At 27.8% G+C, this 19,881-nt stretch overlaps 2 protein-coding genes across 6 annotated transcripts; both read right to left on the reverse strand.

Moving 5' to 3' along the window:
* Positions 1–1,505: 1,505 nt before the first annotated feature.
* LOC132945108 (influenza virus NS1A-binding protein homolog) lies at positions 1,506–12,639 on the reverse strand. Of its 3 annotated transcripts, XM_061014753.1 has the most exons (13): positions 12,431–12,639; positions 12,117–12,229; positions 6,365–6,537; positions 5,884–6,083; positions 4,741–4,939; positions 4,485–4,673; positions 4,297–4,428; positions 4,107–4,233; positions 3,566–4,045; positions 3,373–3,498; positions 3,119–3,292; positions 2,874–3,044; positions 1,506–2,779 (listed from the first exon to the last, which is right to left on the reverse strand). In XM_061014753.1, the coding sequence occupies exons 2-13, from the start codon at positions 12,160–12,162 to the stop codon at positions 2,604–2,606; spliced, it is 2,193 nt and encodes a 730-aa protein (XP_060870736.1). In that variant the 5' UTR covers positions 12,163–12,229; positions 12,431–12,639; the 3' UTR covers positions 1,506–2,603. The 3 variants fall into 3 exon arrangements, with proteins under 3 accessions (XP_060870736.1, XP_060870737.1, XP_060870738.1); XM_061014754.1 differs by lacking the exons at positions 12,117–12,229; positions 12,431–12,639 and adding an exon at positions 6,703–6,843; XM_061014755.1 differs by lacking the exons at positions 12,117–12,229; positions 12,431–12,639 and having other exon boundaries at positions 5,884–6,129; positions 6,365–6,484.
* Positions 12,640–16,214: 3,575 nt separating this feature from the next.
* LOC132945429 (probable ubiquitin-conjugating enzyme E2 C) lies at positions 16,215–19,242 on the reverse strand. Of its 3 annotated transcripts, none has more exons than XM_061015168.1 (6): positions 19,099–19,242; positions 18,791–19,009; positions 18,680–18,707; positions 17,519–17,605; positions 17,223–17,430; positions 16,215–16,535 (listed from the first exon to the last, which is right to left on the reverse strand). In XM_061015168.1, the coding sequence occupies exons 2-6, from the start codon at positions 18,892–18,894 to the stop codon at positions 16,426–16,428; spliced, it is 537 nt and encodes a 178-aa protein (XP_060871151.1). In that variant the 5' UTR covers positions 18,895–19,009; positions 19,099–19,242; the 3' UTR covers positions 16,215–16,425. The 3 variants fall into 3 exon arrangements, with proteins under 3 accessions (XP_060871151.1, XP_060871152.1, XP_060871150.1); XM_061015169.1 differs by having other exon boundaries at positions 18,791–18,972; positions 19,040–19,221; XM_061015167.1 differs by having other exon boundaries at positions 18,791–19,220.
* Positions 19,243–19,881: the final 639 nt, after the last annotated feature.

Genomic DNA, 19,881 nt, shown 5'->3' on the forward strand with positions numbered 1-19,881 from the left:
TTCACGCTTTTTTACCCAACAAATACAATTTTATTGATATTTATTGAAAAAAAAAAATAACAAAATTGAAAACTGACAATGTCCGTTAACAGCTCAAAAAGTGTCAAATTATTTTCAACATTTTATCGTGTATAGAAAATGCTAATAGAAACATGCAGTGCAATTTTCAAGTATCTAGTCATTCGTTTTTTAATTACAACAAAATAAAAAAATTATTAAATGAGATATCGAGTGAATATCAAATGTTGTAAAAATATGAATTCCAAACGCTCATAAAATTTTAATTTGACTTACTTGTAGACATTTTTTTTTTTTGAATAAAGGTAGACAAACTTATGAATAATCTTGTATTACATTTTCAAATCTTAGATTTAAAAAGAAAAAAATTTATGAATTCTCAACTCAAAATAATTTGCTAATTTTCGTGATTTTTCCGTATTTCGTCAAGATTTGAACTTTAAATGCTAATAATTAAATGACTAAGGGATTTTTAATTTTTTTTATCTGCCTTTAAAACAATAACCTGGAAGCCTTCTTATACATTTTCAAGCTTTTTAAACCAACAAATAAAATTTTATTGATATTTATAGAAAAAAAAACGGAAACTGAAAATGTCCGTAAACAGTTCAAAATATTTGGAAAATGTTATGGTTTATAAAAAATGCTGTTGTCATCTGTTTTAGAGTTGCACCAAAAACCAAAATCGATTTTCTCAAAAACAAATTTCGCGTAAAAATTCCAGTTTTTTACGTCGCTTTTGAAAACTACTGAGAAATGTTTACTTTTGCCCCCCCCCCCCCCCCCAAAGTACCAACTAGATTCACTTTCCTATCAGAAAAGTTACTGTTGAAGAAAATCCAAGCATTTTTACTGTCCTCAAAGGTGATGACAGACACAAAAACAAAAAAAAACACATCATTATAAAATCAATACATTCATTGCTTCGCTCAGAATCTAAAATAGGATGGCGGTGATAAGTACTTAATTATGAAAATGCGTCATTTAAAATTGAAGTTCAGCCCGCCACTGGTTACATACACGTAGTATTGGTGAGGGGGGAGGGATAAGGGGGCTATAGAATTATAGCCCCCTGAAATTGTGCTTAGTTTCAATTTTAGAATATATTTTGTAAATTAGAAACATAATAGGCTATTTAAATTTATCTCAAGCCTATGAGTGTCTAATAAAAACAAAACAATCTCAGCGTAGGTCAACACATCAGCATTGATTTTAAGATAATAGACCCAATGTCGATTTATATATACATTTATCTATAAATCCACCTTAAATAGATAAATATAATACTTATCGGGAGGTTATTTGTATACACTACACAATGAATATAATATACCCTGTATTATACTGTTTATACTAAACCTAATGTTCTTACAATTTTAAATACAATGCGAGAATTATTTTCTCATTATTCTATAAAAGTTCATAGAACTACAAAAAAATTTATAAGGATACGGATATTATTTTATTTTCATATTAAGACAAAGGAATAATTAAACACATTTCACTTTATTCTCAACTTCTTTGGTTTTTGAAACCAATCAAATAAAAAAAATATACAATTGTTTGACAATCATTAACATAGATAATTTTGTTAATATATTATTGCTTAAAATGAACTATTCATTATATAATTAAATAGATTCAGGAACTAAACCAAGTGATGTTTCTCAACAAATAATACATTAAAGTTTTTTTTTGTGTTTCTTAGTTAGTAATAATATTTGTATTCAATAGATTTTAAACGTATTTCCTAATTCATTACAATAAATGATTCAATACTAAGTACAAAGAGTAAAGCATTAGTATTTTAAAATTTATTTTAACCTTTTAGGATTCACATTTTTCAAGATGTTTGTGACCTAAGTAACTGTTTTCAAGATAATTTTTTTAATTCATCAATTAAATCATCAAACATTTGTTACTTAGAGTAAGTACTCGACCATAAGTGTAAATATATTTATTATTTAAATTGATGGTTTATTATTAATTATTTGGTAAATAGCGAATTCAGTTGAAACTGGGTTCTTAAATATATTAATTACTAATAACTATACGTCCATAACTATTTATACTCACACATATATATTATTTACCAGTCAATATCATCAGAGTTCAAAATTTTAATAACCTGACCTGAATTTACATATTATTGCATTATCCAAGTGAATACACATGGTATTATTATTTAATATTTTGTAATGGGATATTGAATGGGATAAAAAAAATTTAATTAGTTAATTTAAGTACTTATTGATTTCTTCCCTATTCACTGTAATTATTTTTTGGTAATAACTATTAAATATTATATTTACTATGAGTAATTATAAGATTATTATTCTTTTACATAAAAAAATTAAGAAAATAGTTTTTTTTCAATAGAAAATAGCGATAGTGTATGATTGGTCAGCAGTTGTAGGTATTATAAAATTTTCCAGAGTAATCCCAAAAGACGGGTCAAATAGGGAATTCACTGTGATCGTTGTAAAAGAACGACACGGTTAAAATAAATATTATTTAAATATAAAATGTTTGAAAAAAATAATATATATGTAACGTATGTATAAAATGAAATTCTTTTCTTTTCTTTAATCTGAGACACCATTAGAAAAACCATTTGAAAATTCACAATCATTAAAATTACAGACTGTATCAGCTGTAGGAAGTGGGGATGCTGATTTTGAACAATTATTTCTTGGACTAAATCTAGTCCATTCATCCATGGATTCATCCAAAAACTCAATACTGTTCAAGAATTTTTTGCCTTAAAAAAAAAAAAAATTATATTTTCATCATTAAATAAATTAGAGACAAAGAGAACAAGTAACATAAATGTTTTAAAATATATTAATAATTACCAGAGAATCCCCCAACAGCATACAATCTGTTCCCAATCACAGCAACTCCTACATTTGCACGAGGTGTAATCATTTTTGGACCTGGAATCCATATTCTTTCGTTAGGATCATACATTTCAGTAGTAGCTAGTGATTGAGTTCCGTCAGAACCACCAACAACATATAATTTTCCTGTAAAAACATAACAAATATATTATTATATTGACTAGTATGCTTAAGATTTACAAAAATAACTGTTTGTTGACCTTTGATATGTGCAAGCCCACAACCACGTCTAGGTGTAATAATTGGTTTAATAAATGACCATGAATTTGTCTCTGGATCATAACACTCGACAGTGTTTAAACAATTCCAAGTATCACAACCACCCACAACATATACTTTACCATTCATTGCACATACACCTGCTTGGTTTCTTCCTAATTGGTTTAAAATTTGTATTAAATAGTTTTTTTTTTTTTATTTATTTATTTAATCACTGTATTTTATTAAACCTTACCTGTTTGCAATGGAGCAATACTAGTCCATTTATTTGTGTTTGGATCATAGACATCACTCTGTTTGATTCCAACTTGACCATTCCATCCGCCAATGCAATATATTTTACCATTCAGTTCACAAACACCTAAAAAAATATATACACATCTTGAGTAACTTCAAATATTTTGTACATCATCAAATTTATTATTTACCAGTATTTGATCGAGCAAGTGGTAAAGAAGTTACAGGAATCCACTTTCTTTTAATCATATCATAACATTCTACTGTGGATAATTCTGTGGTCCCATTGCAGCCTCCAACTGCATATACTTTGTTATTTAATACTGCTATATTAAATCGCCCACGTGCTTCACACATAGGTTCAAAAGTTTCCCAAACATTTTGTTCAGGATCATAAGACTCTACATTTTTTATACATTCAGTTCGATCATAACCCCCACATACTAATAGACGGTTGTTAAAATTAGCACAACCAATAGCACATTTCCCAGATGTCATGAGAGCTAAAGCACAGTAAAGATCGGGCAATGATTCTTGAGACTCAGCTCGACTGTGCAATGGTGACGGTTGAGTAGAAGGTGGATTTGATAACATAGATATATTTAGTTTTAATTTAATGCTCAAAGAACATAATTGACCTTTTAGTGAGCCCAAAGCAGAAAAAGTATGTTCTAAACAAAAAATAAATAACATTAAGATTTATTTATGATAGATTAACGAATAAATAGGTACCTCCAACACAAGTAACACCAAGTATAGTCCAATCACTATCAATAAAGCTCTCTCTTCGTTCATGCATTTCACGGTTGCATATCAAAACTCTAGATTTAGCCGGTTGTATTTGACCTTTACGTCTAGTCTAAAGCATACAAATATTATAGAAAACATAATAGTTATTTATAAATTTAATATTTTTATGTACCTTTGGAATAGATGTTGTTTTCTTCGATAGTTTTTTATAGTCCTGTACAATTTCAGTATCACTTAACTCTCCTGATGGAAGTTCTGAACAATCCTGTAATATGTTATCTAATGCCAAGTATAACATATATGTCTAAACAAATAATTATGATTTAAAACTTATCCAAATACTTGTTTTTAATATTTTACTTTTTCCATAAGACCATTAAAGAATGTTGCTGGTTCATTTTCATCATAACAACGTTTAATCCAATCTAATACTAACTGAGATACAGAATCACCTGTACTCAAAGTCATCTCTTGTTTTGTTTGACTTAAAATTTCTATTTGTATGCATGGTAATGAAAGGAAAGTTGAAGTTTCAGCAATCTCTTTCATCTAAAATTGAAAGTTAGAGATATAAAAGTAATCATAATTAATTATTTTTTAGCAGTATTAAGCTTACATGTGCTGATATAAATGAGTTGACTTGGTTAATAAACGATATGTTTGTTGATATACAAGGAAGAGAACGTATCTCAATACAATTATCGACATTTAAGTATTTCAGCATGAAACGAGCCAACTCTTTTGCAATACGGTCCATTTTTAAGTAACAGGCTGCTTGAAATATTGATTTTACTTGGTAAACATTTGCTTCCAGACTGAAAAACATAAAAATGAATCAATAAAAATATATTCTTTATGTCATTTTTAATACTTTAAAAAGTAAATAATAAAATTAAAAAAAATTAACACCAACCATGATTTAAAATTTAGGATAGTGGAAATGAAAGATACCCAAGCACAGATTTATTCATAGCATTGGAAAGGTATGTTATTAAATAAGAACATTTAAATAATTTTAATCGGAAGCAATAAATTAAGTAATGTATTTAAAGTTTAAACATGCAACACCCATCCCATGACCTCTTACAAATGGTGATATATTATTACTTATTTTAATCATTTACAATTTTTTAATATATTCCCAGACAGCATTTTGTAATGATAATATTATAATAGTATTATAATAACGTTATACTAATATTATTCGTTATTACAATGTTATAATAATATTATTAATCAAAAAATTGCTGTCTGGGTTATTTTAAACTACAAATAAAATAATATATGATAAGGGTTTGAATTTTAATAGTTTTAAATTAGTTTTAAATTAGTTTTTAAATAAGTAAAATAATATTAATAAAACAATTCATGTCAGATAATAATAAAAAAAGGTTTTTGTTCACATTAGTATATACTAATAGTTATAGAAATAGCTTCCTCGATTCCTAATTTCATATATTAAGCACAATTAATTATTATTTAGTTACATATTAAAATTATTCAATATTCATACTAAAGAGTTAAAAAAACTATTAGGTATAACGCTTTTTAGGAATATTTTTACACTATATTATATTTGTTTGTGCCAAGCCTCAAAATAGTATAAGTTATTATAAGGAAAACATACTGATAGTGTTATTTTTATACATTATCTAAATCACATTAAGTTTGCATGTTTTTTGTTCAATGTTTCTACATAGACATCAAGAAGGTAATGCTGTTAGAGTTAGATAAATAAATGGTAGCGACAATGCGTTACCGAGATGTGTAGGTGTATTCGATGAGCTTCTCAACAGCAGAACAATCGCTGAGTGGACCAGTGGCATTCAGTGCATATGTCGTTATTGCTTCTCGTTGTGAACCTTTCTTTTCTTCATCATCAGTGCTAAACATCTCCATCAGAAACCGACTCGAGCTGGCCAACACAGCACGATGACCGTGTAACTCGCAATTTCCCACCTACACACACTCATGGTGGTCGGTCTACGTTTCAAAATAGTCAACACTTCCCGTCCAACCCACAAATTACAAAATAATTTATTCAATAAAAATGAAAAAATAAAAATTCCCATTACAAATTTTCAGTAAACCAATCTTTTAAATTTACCAATCTAATTTTATAATTTATTCTTAATTGCATAAATAATGTCAATCTAAAAATACTCAAATTTTAGTTAAAATTATAATAAACTTGACAAGGCCCAATAAGTTAAAAAGTCATAATCAATGATTTAACTTACATTTAATATAACATCACAAAATGTTCGACTTTTGCGCATCATGTTAAGTGAATTTAGTAATACGGTTTGATGATCTTCATCTTCCATCACGAACATAGCTCCCGTATCACAGCCATTTAAATCGGGACTCATATTATTGCCCGCTGCAACTTTGTCTATGTTATTATGCCCATCTGAAATTCAAATAATTATATAAAAACTCTAATACTATTATTATAGTAAGTCATTTCAATAACTAATAAAAAATTATTTTATAGATTTTAATGTTTTTGAAATTTATTTTAAAAATTTAAATAGATAATAATTTATTAAACTTCCTATATGTTATAAATATTCACCCATTATTATTCAAATAAATATAAAGTTATTTTAGTCACGAAAACGAAATGTTCACAATAGATAGTTATGTTCATATTATGTTGTAGGCAAGATATACTTATGCACTTTGCAAAATTACATTAAAAAAATATATATATAATAGACCATGAATTAGCTATTATATCTATAAAAGCTATCATAGTATAAAGACAGGTATCATAAGTTGAAAAACAAATATCAATGAGTGACAAGGACTCTTGAAAACTTTTTAAGATAACTACAAATCCAACTCAATAATTGTATACTATTTAAATAATTAAAATATAACAAAGAAATGTTCTTTTAAACAAGAACTAAAAGATATAGACAATTAATTTCTGAACATACTAAAATTACATTTTACAATCTATCAACAGTCACAACAATTATTACACTAAGTTTGTTGATGTAAAATAAATGATACCATAGCGACCCGATCATTATTTATTTTGAAATGTTAACTCTGCTTTTATGACACCAATACACGACTATATACAAGGGTTGGGTTGATGAATTGATTTGACAGAAGCGCTAAAAAAAAAAAATAGTAGTGGGGTAAAGCCGTAAAGGGAATAACCTTGATTTAAACTATAGATGAGGTGCACAAATTGACTTGTCCCTCTTCTTCCTTACGAGTTTTAGATACCCTGACGTAATATATAGCATATTGGATTTACTTAATATTTTATCTACATATTCGATATTGACCTTGTACCTAAATATCGTGACTAGTTTAAATTAATAATACATATATTTAATTTATGTTTATATATATAAACGTTTTATTGATTTTCGAATGACGCACTCAAACAAAACAAATCCGCCAACTTCCAACATAAATACATAATATTATCTATCAAACATTTACCGTCTAAAAAAAAATACTTAAAAATAAATAGGTCAATAATAATAAAATTACTATGAAAGTATTGACTGTATATTGTCAGACTTCATAAAAGTAAACCAACAGACTACGGGTTAATACAAATCAGCATTTTTATAGTTTATAAAACATCGTACCGGCAAATATTATTTTAAAACGAGGAGCTACTATACTAATAAGATATAGAAAACTTAATAATATTATCCTTATCATGTATGTTACTAATATTGGATAAATATATATTTCAGTTCCCAATCAATAATTAATTTAATTTAATTAATATTATGTAATATGTTTGATATTTGACAACTAAATATGTATAACGTAACATTAAAATATAAAAGCTCAGCAGATATAATATTCTCACTTATAAATTATTTGATAATACTAGAATATTAGCCTATAGGTCAATGACTAGACTACTAGAGCATTGAACAGTGTTGGTCCAACTAAAAGTAAATTTGTAATGTAGCATTGTATTTTAGACAGTGATAAATTGATCATATCATGTCATTGATACGACTCCTAAATTTTTAGTCAGAAGCACACGAATACACAACCATTAAATATATTATAACATGAGAACATATCTAGGCCAAAATGACTAAAAAAAATTGTGTATAAAATAATGTAGGTAACCTAGTTTTGTTGTTTAGCATTTGCTACACCATTTAAGTCATTTTAAGATAATAATTAATATTATAATTAATATAATTGTAGTTACCTACATACATAAATACATACAAAAGTTCAAAATGTTAAGTGATGATAGTTCAGATAGTTTTATATCGATAACTAAGACGGTAAAATATGATTGTTGTAATGTTATTCATCACTGTAAAATTAATTATTTATTGGAAAAATTATTCCAATAATAGTTCTATAAAAGTATAAACCCAACACAATTTAAATAAAATATTTTTACACCATCGTAATTCATAATATTGTATACAATAACTGACTGAAATACTGAATAGCATGTTATCAACAAATATTTGTGAATTATGCATAATATAGGTACATTATGGTAGTCGCAATATTTTGACACAAGTCAAATGAATAAGTTGATTGTTATTCAAATGCCAGGATACGACATAAGAATACCATGGATCAGGCTTTAATATTAGTCTTTAAATATGCACACCCCACGGTAACATTAATTCCTTCTAGAAACACTGTAACACCTCTTACCGTACCTATATTAAAATTTATAACTTTTATCCACATATTATGAAATATGTGTTTTAGCAGAGTATTTTACTAGTTATAAAGAAATAAAAAGTACTACCGAATTTCAAGGGGAAAATTTTGTTGGACAGGAAATAGATAAAACCTTGTAAAATCTCGGAAGGTAAAAATGTAGAATAGAATATGTATATAGATACTAGATTTATGGTGAAAACTGGTTGCTCAGATTTCACTATTTCGACGAAACATTAAAATTCTAATTACGTGTTTGAAACGTAGACATATAAATAAATGTATTTATATGTCTATGGTTTGAATGACTTAATTATAAATAGGTACACTGTCTATATTATATTCATAACAAGACGACACCAGGCGGCCACGGTAAAAACCGGTTTTTTCACGTAAATCTGGTGTGCTCTTATTCTGAATAGACTATAATAAATTACCATAGATACTTTTATTATATTATATTTTAATCCAGTGGTTCCCAAAGTGTGCGCCTCGATGTCTTTCGGGGGCGCCGGCGCGCCGCTCTGCCAAAGAATTCTATATGATCCAAAAATAAATTTGAAAACCCACCTAACCCTTTACCAAAAATCAAAAAAAATCAAGTATGCCATAATAGTGTAGTAATACAACGACCCATGAATATTTTGCGACCCATAGATTGGGAAACACTGCTATACAGCACAATTGAGGAATAACCACAATACTACATGTCCACATAGAAATGGATTTGATGCGGTAATCGTTATTTACTATATAAAGTAAAATACTGAAATACAAATTTTGAATTTTATGATGGATCAGTGGAGTATCTACGGGGGGGGGGGGGGGGGGGGGGGGTCACATCCAAACATTGTACACAATACAACATGTATATAATAGTAACACGAATATAATATGTGAATACTGCGGTGACAAAACTAGGGGGCTTAGCCCCCTCACTAAAAAAATATTCCTTATTGACTTAGATAATGTATAAGCCACCTATGGGTTATTTTACATTAATAGTTTTGTTAGGTGGGCTGTAGCCCCCCCCTCCCAGAATTTTTACCCTAGTTGTGCTATGGCATACTGAATGTCTATTAAAAATTGTATATTTCCCCCTTAAAAATTCTAGTCATGCTACTGTGTTAAAACACATTGAAAATTAGAGAATGTACCCAACAAGTTTATAAGTATTCAAATTATTTAAGATTGTTAAAATGTGGGCATGCTCCTAAATTTCAATGGATATAATATTGCTGTGATAGAACTATTATTTAGCCTGTTACGTATGTTGTTCAAATGCACTACAGGAGCGGGCTAAAACACTGATAAATTCCAAAAAATTATAAGATAAAAAACCTGCAATGCAAATTGTTATGACACCTTGCCAAATTAAGCTATGAAATTATACTATTCATATCCACTATTCAATGTATGAATTTCAATATAATTAATAGGAACAAATTATAACTTGTGCTGTACGATAACACAACACTAGAGAATAGAGATTCACATAATAATCATTAAATGTATTATTAAGGTCAAAGTAGTATTTTAAAATAATTGATATGCTTAGTCAACTAAAACCACAATATCACAATCCTACATTATTATAAATTAAGTTTTAATAGATACCATATTATTTTCAGTGTGCTATGTTCTTTGTAGACACCATTATAAGATATACCTACCCACTAAATGAAAATGTGTAATACTCGTAGCTCGTTGATTCTAATATAATAATATAGGTAGTATGAGGTTTACCTACATAAAACATAATAAATGTTATTGACTATTTTTATATTATAACAGTAAAAATGCAAACCTTAAAATGGTTAAAATATAACTTATAACTGATTATGAATTATAAAATATTTATCACAAATGTGTATTTATTTTGTTAAAAATAATAAACAACTTTAAAAGTATCAAGATTAAAACACTAAGTTACAGAGCTGTGAATAAAATGTTTTGTATATTGATAAATTATATTCAAAAAATCATTATTACAGTTTTGGGTGTCTGGGTATTATCAATAGGTATTTATATATTATATACAATATAAATAATTTAAATATTTGTATTTTTCATCTGTTGTGTAACTTTAAAGTTTAAACGTATTAAAAACACATACTATTTAACTATAAATAACCTAATTCTTGTTACACTGTTACATTAAACCCAAGTATTTATTAAATTGAGATATAGTATTCAACTCATTAAAATAAATTATCTATTGCAACATAAAACATTACCAGGTGCCTCCAATTTGTATTGCACATCTTACAAAAATAATTTCATTATTGTTATAAATAGGTGGATTTTTCAGCTTAAATGTATCCACTTACCTATATAAATCTACTTACAAAAATATATTTAATAAAAAACTAGGAAAATTTAAAATACTGAAATATTATAGTAGTTTGAAACTTAAAACATGACATAATATAAATTATGAATGTTAAATTAATACAATACCAACATAATCTTCATATTTTTCATGTTTCAACATCTTTAGAAAGTTTACAAACATGTTAATAGTATGAAAGAATACATTATACAAGACATTATATTTATTTATTTTTTATTATGTATACTATTTAGCTTAAGAATGAATATAAATTAATTTAAAACTTATCAATAGGTACTATAATTGTATTTAAATATTATATACAATTAAAATAATCGGATGATTTAACCAATGAACCAGATATATATATTATAACTAAATGCAGTAATGGATCCATACACAATTTTAATCCTTTAAGCAGTATACTTATCAAATATTCAAATGTAAATTTTATCAAGTAGGTATCAATTTAAAATTTTTATTATTTTATAATCCTAATTATTAGTATATTTGTCTACTCATACACATAAATACAATTTAAGTGTCTGTCTGCACATTCTGGGCTAATTTTCAGACCGACTGAATCGATATTGACAGGCAGAGGGAAAATAAGAATGAAGGATAAAATATTTTTATTTCAAATTCTATCTTAGAAATAAAAATATTTAAATGGCTAAAAAAATGTATACATTTTATGTTCTTAAGGTGCTATCCTGAAAGGGATAAAAAGGAGTGATCTAAATTTGAAGCTAGATATTTACTATCCCAGAATTCAAGCCCTGAAGGGTAGCAGCACTCATGCATTTTTTCGTTAAAGAATAAATGTTTGTTTTGCTTATTTCTGGTTGCAATATTGGTCACACAGAAGAAGAAAATAAATAACTATAGTTACCTACTATTATTTAATTCAGTTGTCACATATTTGTTTATTACTCTTTATTTCGTAAATAATAAATAATATTAATTAATGCAATACATACTTGGCAAGAAGCCGTTGGTCTGTGCTTGTTTGTTGTTGTGTTCCATTTTTCGCAAAATATACGTATAGGTATAATATGTAAAAAGATATACCAGAAACACTCAAGCTCAAGATCTAGTGTAAATGCGGAATAAAAATAACATTTAAATTATGATAATAATAGCGACGAGCTCAATAAATTGTACCACACGAAGTATATACCTAATATAGTGACAACTGTAAAGTGTATTATAAATGCTAAACTTCATTACATAAAAACACACACACAGTGTCGTAGGTATACACATAAACGCAATGGTATACTCGATTACTTACTTCGGAGAGGTTAGAGTAGAATTTTTTTTAAGAACTAATATTTACGACGGAATAATTGATCGATCGAGAATGCCGAAAAGCACATGTTGCGTCTTCGGCTCCGGTGACGAAAAGAGACGAGAGTACGAGACGTCGTAGTATCGGCAACGAGGAACGACGCGAGCGACTCAATTAACTGTGGCTTCGGGTGGTCGGCGGTCGCCGGTCGGGTCTGTGGCCTGTGCCCTGTGGCCAGTAGGATGGGTTCATACACTCCACCAGGACCCCCACTCAACCGAAGCACCGCGCCGGACCGAGATTTCAGTGCCTATCATCTGTAAAAATCATTACCCACATCCAGGGACATTGTATGAGGTTGCCGCGGTGTCGAACATCCTTGGACCCAACGCGATTACCGAGTTTTCGAGAAATTTGTAATAGGCACATAATCATGATGACATGATGTACAGAAGATCAGCAGATCGGCATCTGATCTCTACATCGTGCACATATTATAATATACTTACGACTGTACGTAAGTAGGTACTTTCCATGACAAAATAGATCTGTTTTGTCATGGGTACTTTCCAATTTCCACAACGATTTTGTTGTAAGTTAACGGTTTTGCTAGTCTCACACGAGACTTTGAAATTCTAAAATTGGTTGGACTTAAATACGTACGTTATGTGAATGAAATCACATTCGAATGGCCAACAAAACTTTTAAGAAATAATTGTACGTAAATAAATGTACGTTTATCGCCTATGATATTATGTCTAAAAATCAAGACTGGGCATTAACGAGTTAATAAGTTGGAAGTTAAGTTAATTTTAACTTATTAACTTAACTTACTAGTTTGGTGTTTTAATTAACTTGACTCATTTGTCTCTACAATAAGTTAAAATCAACTCATATTTTTCATTATTTTCCCAATTAAGGGGATTCGATACCGTGATTTTCTGTTTTTGTCTAACATACGCGTGACATAGAATTTTAGACGTGTTTTTTGCCAAACATTCCAATTGATCTATTGAAGCAATAAAGGCTCAGTCAAACAGAAAGCGGTCTGCCCGCGCGGGCACTGTAAAATAATACAACCGACCGCTGCCCGCCGCGGTCAGCGTACCCGTAGACCATGGCAGCCCGCTCTGTTTGACCAAGCCTTAAGAATTCTGAAAACATATTTGAATTCGTCGACAAGTCTACTTGAAATCGACTTTCCCGCATTTTTTATATTATCTCCCAAGTTCAAGAAAACGACATATTAAAAAAGAGTATTTAAACATTTTTGTATTTCAATTTTTGGAGAAGCTAAAATCAAAAAATAAAAAATATGGGAAAGTCAATTTCAAGTAGATTTGACGACGAATTCAAATCTGTTTTCAGAATGCTCATCACTTCATTAGATCAATTGATATGTTTGGCAAAGAATCCGTCAAAAATCCTATGTCATGCGTGTGTTAAACAAAAACAGAAAATCACGGTATGGAATCCACTTTAAGTAAATCCACAAGTAAATTTTGAATATTCCTAATACCCAGAAAAATATTTCGTTTATTATGGATTTTCGGTTAATAATAATTATTTGAAGTTCGCAGAATATAGAAAATATTATCAGAAAAAAAATAAGATATATTTACACAGAACTTCGTATTTATGTTTAAAGATGAAAACCAATAGGTTTATTGTATTAATAAATAATAAGTTACTTATAATTTATAAATATTAACATAGCGGTAACATTAGTCACCCATAGTATGAAGACATCGGATGCCACGAATTATATTCATCACTCATTAGTCATTAGTTATTAATTAATAATTATTTTTTATTAGTTTAATAAAATTGTTTGAATAACAGTATTCGTTAACTTAATTTAAACTTTATTGATGTATTAAAAATGTCCAATATTATTAACTTTTAATTTAATTGAAAAAAAAATTCTTAACAGAGTTAAAAAATATCATTAACTTGCCCAGCCTTGCTAAAAATAGCATAGAAACGTTCTTTGCAAATACTAAATAGTAAGTTTTAATATGGTTTATCTATACATTTTATTGCAATAAAAAATTAAATAAATAATACAACATTACAACATCCACTAAAGAACATCTCGGATTACACAATTCCTAGTTTTAAAATTATCATTGTTACTTCTTCAACATTAAAAGAGTCAAAGTAACAACTTTCCTTGCATAATATGTTTTTAATGATAAAATATCTACTTTAAAAAGTAATGATGAGTAATAAAAACGATTGTAGAGTTAACTGAAAACTGGCGCTTATTACTTTCTTGATTTTTAATCAAGTATGGTAATTGAAATGAAGTCTGAATTTTAAAAATTTCAAGAATTTGTGTTGAATAGAAAATAATAAAAATATAACTCAGTAATGATGAGTAGGTGGGTAATTTTGCTAGCTTTAATATAAAATATTAATGAGAGATTTGATATCACACATTCACACCCAAGCGGTATAATCATTTGAATCCATAAAAACATTGGGGTAAACAGTCCCAAAATTTCTATTTTTTTAGCTTTACTCCAAAACTATGATAGCTAGAAAGTTGGTTGAAAACTCATTAAAAATGGATTATCAAGTAGATGCTATATGTGGAATTAATACTTTTTACAGATAAAAAGAGTTATTTTTTGCTAGATTTTCATTTAGCGAGGTAGATTTCCGAAACTGGAGAACAGATTTTGTTGTTTGGGGTCTTGTTGGCTAGAAGTGCATTGAAGATTTTCAGAACTTTATCTCCAATCGTTAATTCACTACTAAGCTGAAAAACATCAAAGAACACCCAATAAATTTTGTTTTAATTTTTTTTTAATGTTCTGTAGTGAATTAACTCTATAAAAGTTCTGAAAATCTTCACTGCACTTCTCCTGACTAATGTGAATCGAATAAAACCCTAAACAATCCGCTCTCCTATTTTGGTTTTCTATCTCACTAAATGAAAATGAAAATAATTTTTAGTAGGGCTGTTCAAACCGATATTTTTCAGGATTCAAATTGTTATATCGCTTGGGTGTGATATAAGTTAATAAATTTCTTAAAACTAAAAATCAAAAAAGTTTATATGCCAATCCCTGACTTGGCAAGCGTTTTTTTTAAGTATTCATTTGCACACTAATTGTTAAATAGTTTTGTTTGTGAAAACTGAAAAGTAATCAATAATGGTCAAGCATAAAATGAGTGACAAAATAAAAGAGAATAAGATTTATCAAGTACTCGGAAGGCCAAAACTGTTTTAACTCTCTTGGTAATTTTTGAAATAGCTAATAAATATTTCCCTTTAATACACGACTTACTTTTGTATATTATGTTTGACAAAACTTACTGAAGTGTATAAAATTAATGTAAGGTCAAAGAATATTTTTTAAGCAAATAATCTGTTTTTAAATTGTTTAAAAATATTCAGTTAAATATCGCCACATAAGCTCTTTTCACAGAAATAGCATTTTCTCACTTCAAATTTTTAGGTGAACATTAACATTTTATTAACAATTAATAATATTCATATTTCATACAAATAATTTGGACAAATAAGTATAGAATTAACTTATCTTGACATGTGTGAATATTATATTTCATAATTTTAGTTTTATTAAACCCAGAATAAACAATACATAATATTAAACATTTACAACAGAGAAAAGTAGGTGTATGAATAATAAAAATAATATAAATCCCATGTACATGTCACAAATTAAATATATAAAATAGCTTTGATTCACACCTAAATAAGCAGGGATATGATTTACATCTAATAGTAAGAAAAAGGATAAGTAATAAGTACATATTTTCATGTAAATCAAAGTGTAATATAATACGAAAAATTAGAAAAAATTGTATAATATACTACAGAAAATAATTATATTTCTCTGACGTCTGATTAAAGTAGTTTATAGTAATAATCCTATAGATGACTGCATACTAAAGGAAAATTAAAAATAATAAGTTGAACAATAAACAATTTAGTCGTTGAAATTAGTACACTATTACACAATCTATTAAGTTGATTCAGACTCTTTGTATGTACTTAATAATGTTGCTTTAAAAACTTCTTGTCTCGGCCATAGTTGTGCTGCTTTAACGTTTAAAGGACTTTCATTATTTGGCTCTGTAAAATAATTATATGCATTTAAAATAAAAGTTTATAAATAGTTTTGAAAAAGTGTTTAATAATTTGAATAGAAACACATTAAAATTCAATGATTAACTAATTATCTAGGATATTAAATATTTGAGTTTTTTCCATTTTAGTTTAAACAAAGAAATAAAATATATATTACTTCCTCGGGCATTTTATCCTTATTAAATTAACCTCATAAATATTGACATTATAAATAAATCTTATTCCTATAATTAACAATATTAGAAAGAAATAATAGAAAGAATCGTCATAAGAATGATATGAAGTAAAATTAAACAGCCAACAATAATTCCAATAGTATACAAGAAAGCAACCAAAAGATGATGCTTTCTGATATTATTTAAATTTATTTTCTCATTTATTTAAATGGTTTCTTAGTTATAAATTATGGGTATAACAAAAACTGTTGGTAAAGTATAAATTGAGTAATATTATAAAAAAAGGTAGTATAATTATTAATATTATGCTACCTATGATGTCGTCAAAGAGTTATGTGCCAATACCAATAATTTTTAATAGCGTTTTATTATATATGGCATCTTATTATACTTAAGACTCACTTAAGTTAACAGTACAATTAATATTGTTATTTTTTATTAATTGTTTTTTACTGGGTTTTATAACTGAGCCTAGAACAAAATGCATTATATTTACCTCCAAGAAGAGACTGTAATGATATAAGTATTGCTTTGACATCATACATAGCAGACCATTTTTCTTTTAAAATATCCAAGCATATGGCACCACTTGCAAAGTCCACATTAGGATGAAAACAAGGAGTTAAGAAAGTAACAGTTGGTGGTTTATATGGATAGCCACGCGGAAATTCCATACTTAGTTTGTATTTTAAATTTTCATATACCTGAAAACATTAAAAAAAATATTTATATAATATATGATACTGATGATTACTATTTTTTTTACATTATTAATAATGAATGAAAACTTACAGTATCTTTAGGTCCAACTATCGTAGCAACCCATCTAAAGAGATTATCACCATCTGGAAAAGCTGATACTGATTCGTCACATGACATCTAAAACAGTGAAACATAGTAAAAAAATGTTTTCCTGAACGATAAAACATTGTAATTTATATATTATATGAAATAATAATTGATTGTTTAATATTTTATTTACCAATCAACAATGTAAATATTTAATACACCCAAATATATTAATAGTAATTAGATATTTTTAAATAAGAACTATGGAAACTCCATAATAATATACATTATGATATAATTTATTTACAATAACAAGTTATAAACCAAATATATTTTAGTATCAGTTTCTAATAGATAAGATATTATAATATATTATACTAAAATGTACTAAAATGATAATTAGACACACATACTTTATTAATATTAAAGTATTGTATACTCATATTTACTGAAAAATAATTATAATTTTAAGAGGACTACCAAGTTAAATGGGTAGGTTCTATTCTTTAGTAAATTAAATAATTATTCACAACTCACTGTGCATAAATCATAATATAGAATTGGACATATTAATGTTGTATGTATTCTGTTACCATCATTTAGGTATTTATCAACGTATTAAAAAGTTAAATACACAGAATACAATTAATCATAGATTTTAGAAACGTTTATAGTCCAATAGTCTATAAGCTTCAAAGATTCCTTGCATATCATTTAATATGGGATGTGTAACAAGTGTCATTGTAAAAATACTAGAAATACAGATTTGGACTAAACTATGAAGTATAATTTCCATATGTCCCTTAAATAGGTAGTTTTTTGTTGAATGCCTAAAAAATTACTTATCCCCGTTAAATTTTTTATAAAATTTTAAATGAATTATGGTTATTTAAGGAATACCATAAACGTTAATTTGATCAATTAAAATTATTTTTAAAACGCTCAAAACTTAATTAAATTTGAATTTTTTTCAGAACAGATTACTCATTTTCTCAGTATTTTCCTTTAAAATATGTACACAGTAAACATTGTATAATATATCATATACAAATTCACCTATATTTAGTTAAGATTATGTATTTGAATTTCTAGTAAAATTGTTATAAGGTACATGGCAAACAAAAAACAATAATAAAGAACATTATAAGGTTAGGTTTAACTTACCATCAAACTCATTAATTCTTTTTGCAATCTAAAACAAAAACAAAATACCACATTAATAGAAACCAAATAAAAGTATACGTAACATGTATAATTATTCATCCTAAATGTTACCTTTGGACGACTTTATTCGATTCTATTCTGTCATTCATATCTTCACTCCGTTTCGGAGAGTTTGACGAACTACCTTCGAGTCTTGGATTAACGTTTTGGGCCATTATTTAATAACAACTTTTAACAACGAGTTTCGGAAAAATAACTCAATATATGATGCGTGAGATAGACAGTTGCGTTGGCTTCCCCAAAAAAAAACAAACAGGATTACCGTATTGACTAAAAATATCACAGATAAATAAATATTACGAGGAATACGTGAATTTACTGTAGTAGACTTTCGAACTTGAATTCAATTTAAAATATACCGTTTGGTGCAGCCACTATGGTAGTCACTAGTCGGCAGTCGCAAGTAAAGTAAGGTAAGTAAACACCAAACGTATATATTTTAAGAACACGGAAAAAGAAATAGCATTACGCATATTATTACTATTCCGAATTCCCGAAAGCAATCGATTGTGGATTTACCGTGTTCTCATTGGTCATATTGTTTAATCACCGTTGTGACAAAATGTAACGGACAAACCAAAGATACGTCGAACATCTGATAGCAAAGAGATCTTATATATTATTAGTTTGAATATCCCGCCAATTGACACGACTGGGAATGAAAATTAATACGCAATAAGTTTAAATACTACAGTCCACACTCCACAAAATAAAGAATTTAACATTTATACAATTGTATATTTAAATATATAGGCGTATGCGTCCTATTAAAAGTACAAGATGTTGCACTTGTTCGGTCTAAACAATTTTACCGGAATTTGTACCTTGTCCTTACGAGTGAGTTACGGCCAGGGCCGGATTGATATGTATCAGATTTTCACTTCTATAAGCGGCCCATTTACATATTCAGTGGCCCAAAATGACGTCTATAATTATTACGAGCTTATAGGTGGCCAATCGTATTTTAAACATGAATTTATTTTCACTCACACGACCGGCCCAAATTTTAAGCGGCCCACCGAGATTTTCTCGATAGTTCGCCTAACCAATCCGGCCCTGGTTACGGTATATTGTATAAATAGTATATTAGTATAAGTAATTTAGAAATTTAGTATATACCAGGGATGGGCAACTCAATGCTA

The sequence above is a fragment of the Metopolophium dirhodum genome, chromosome 5 (assembly GCF_019925205.1).
Source record: "Metopolophium dirhodum isolate CAU chromosome 5, ASM1992520v1, whole genome shotgun sequence".
Taxonomy (NCBI): Eukaryota; Metazoa; Arthropoda; class Insecta; order Hemiptera; family Aphididae; genus Metopolophium; species Metopolophium dirhodum.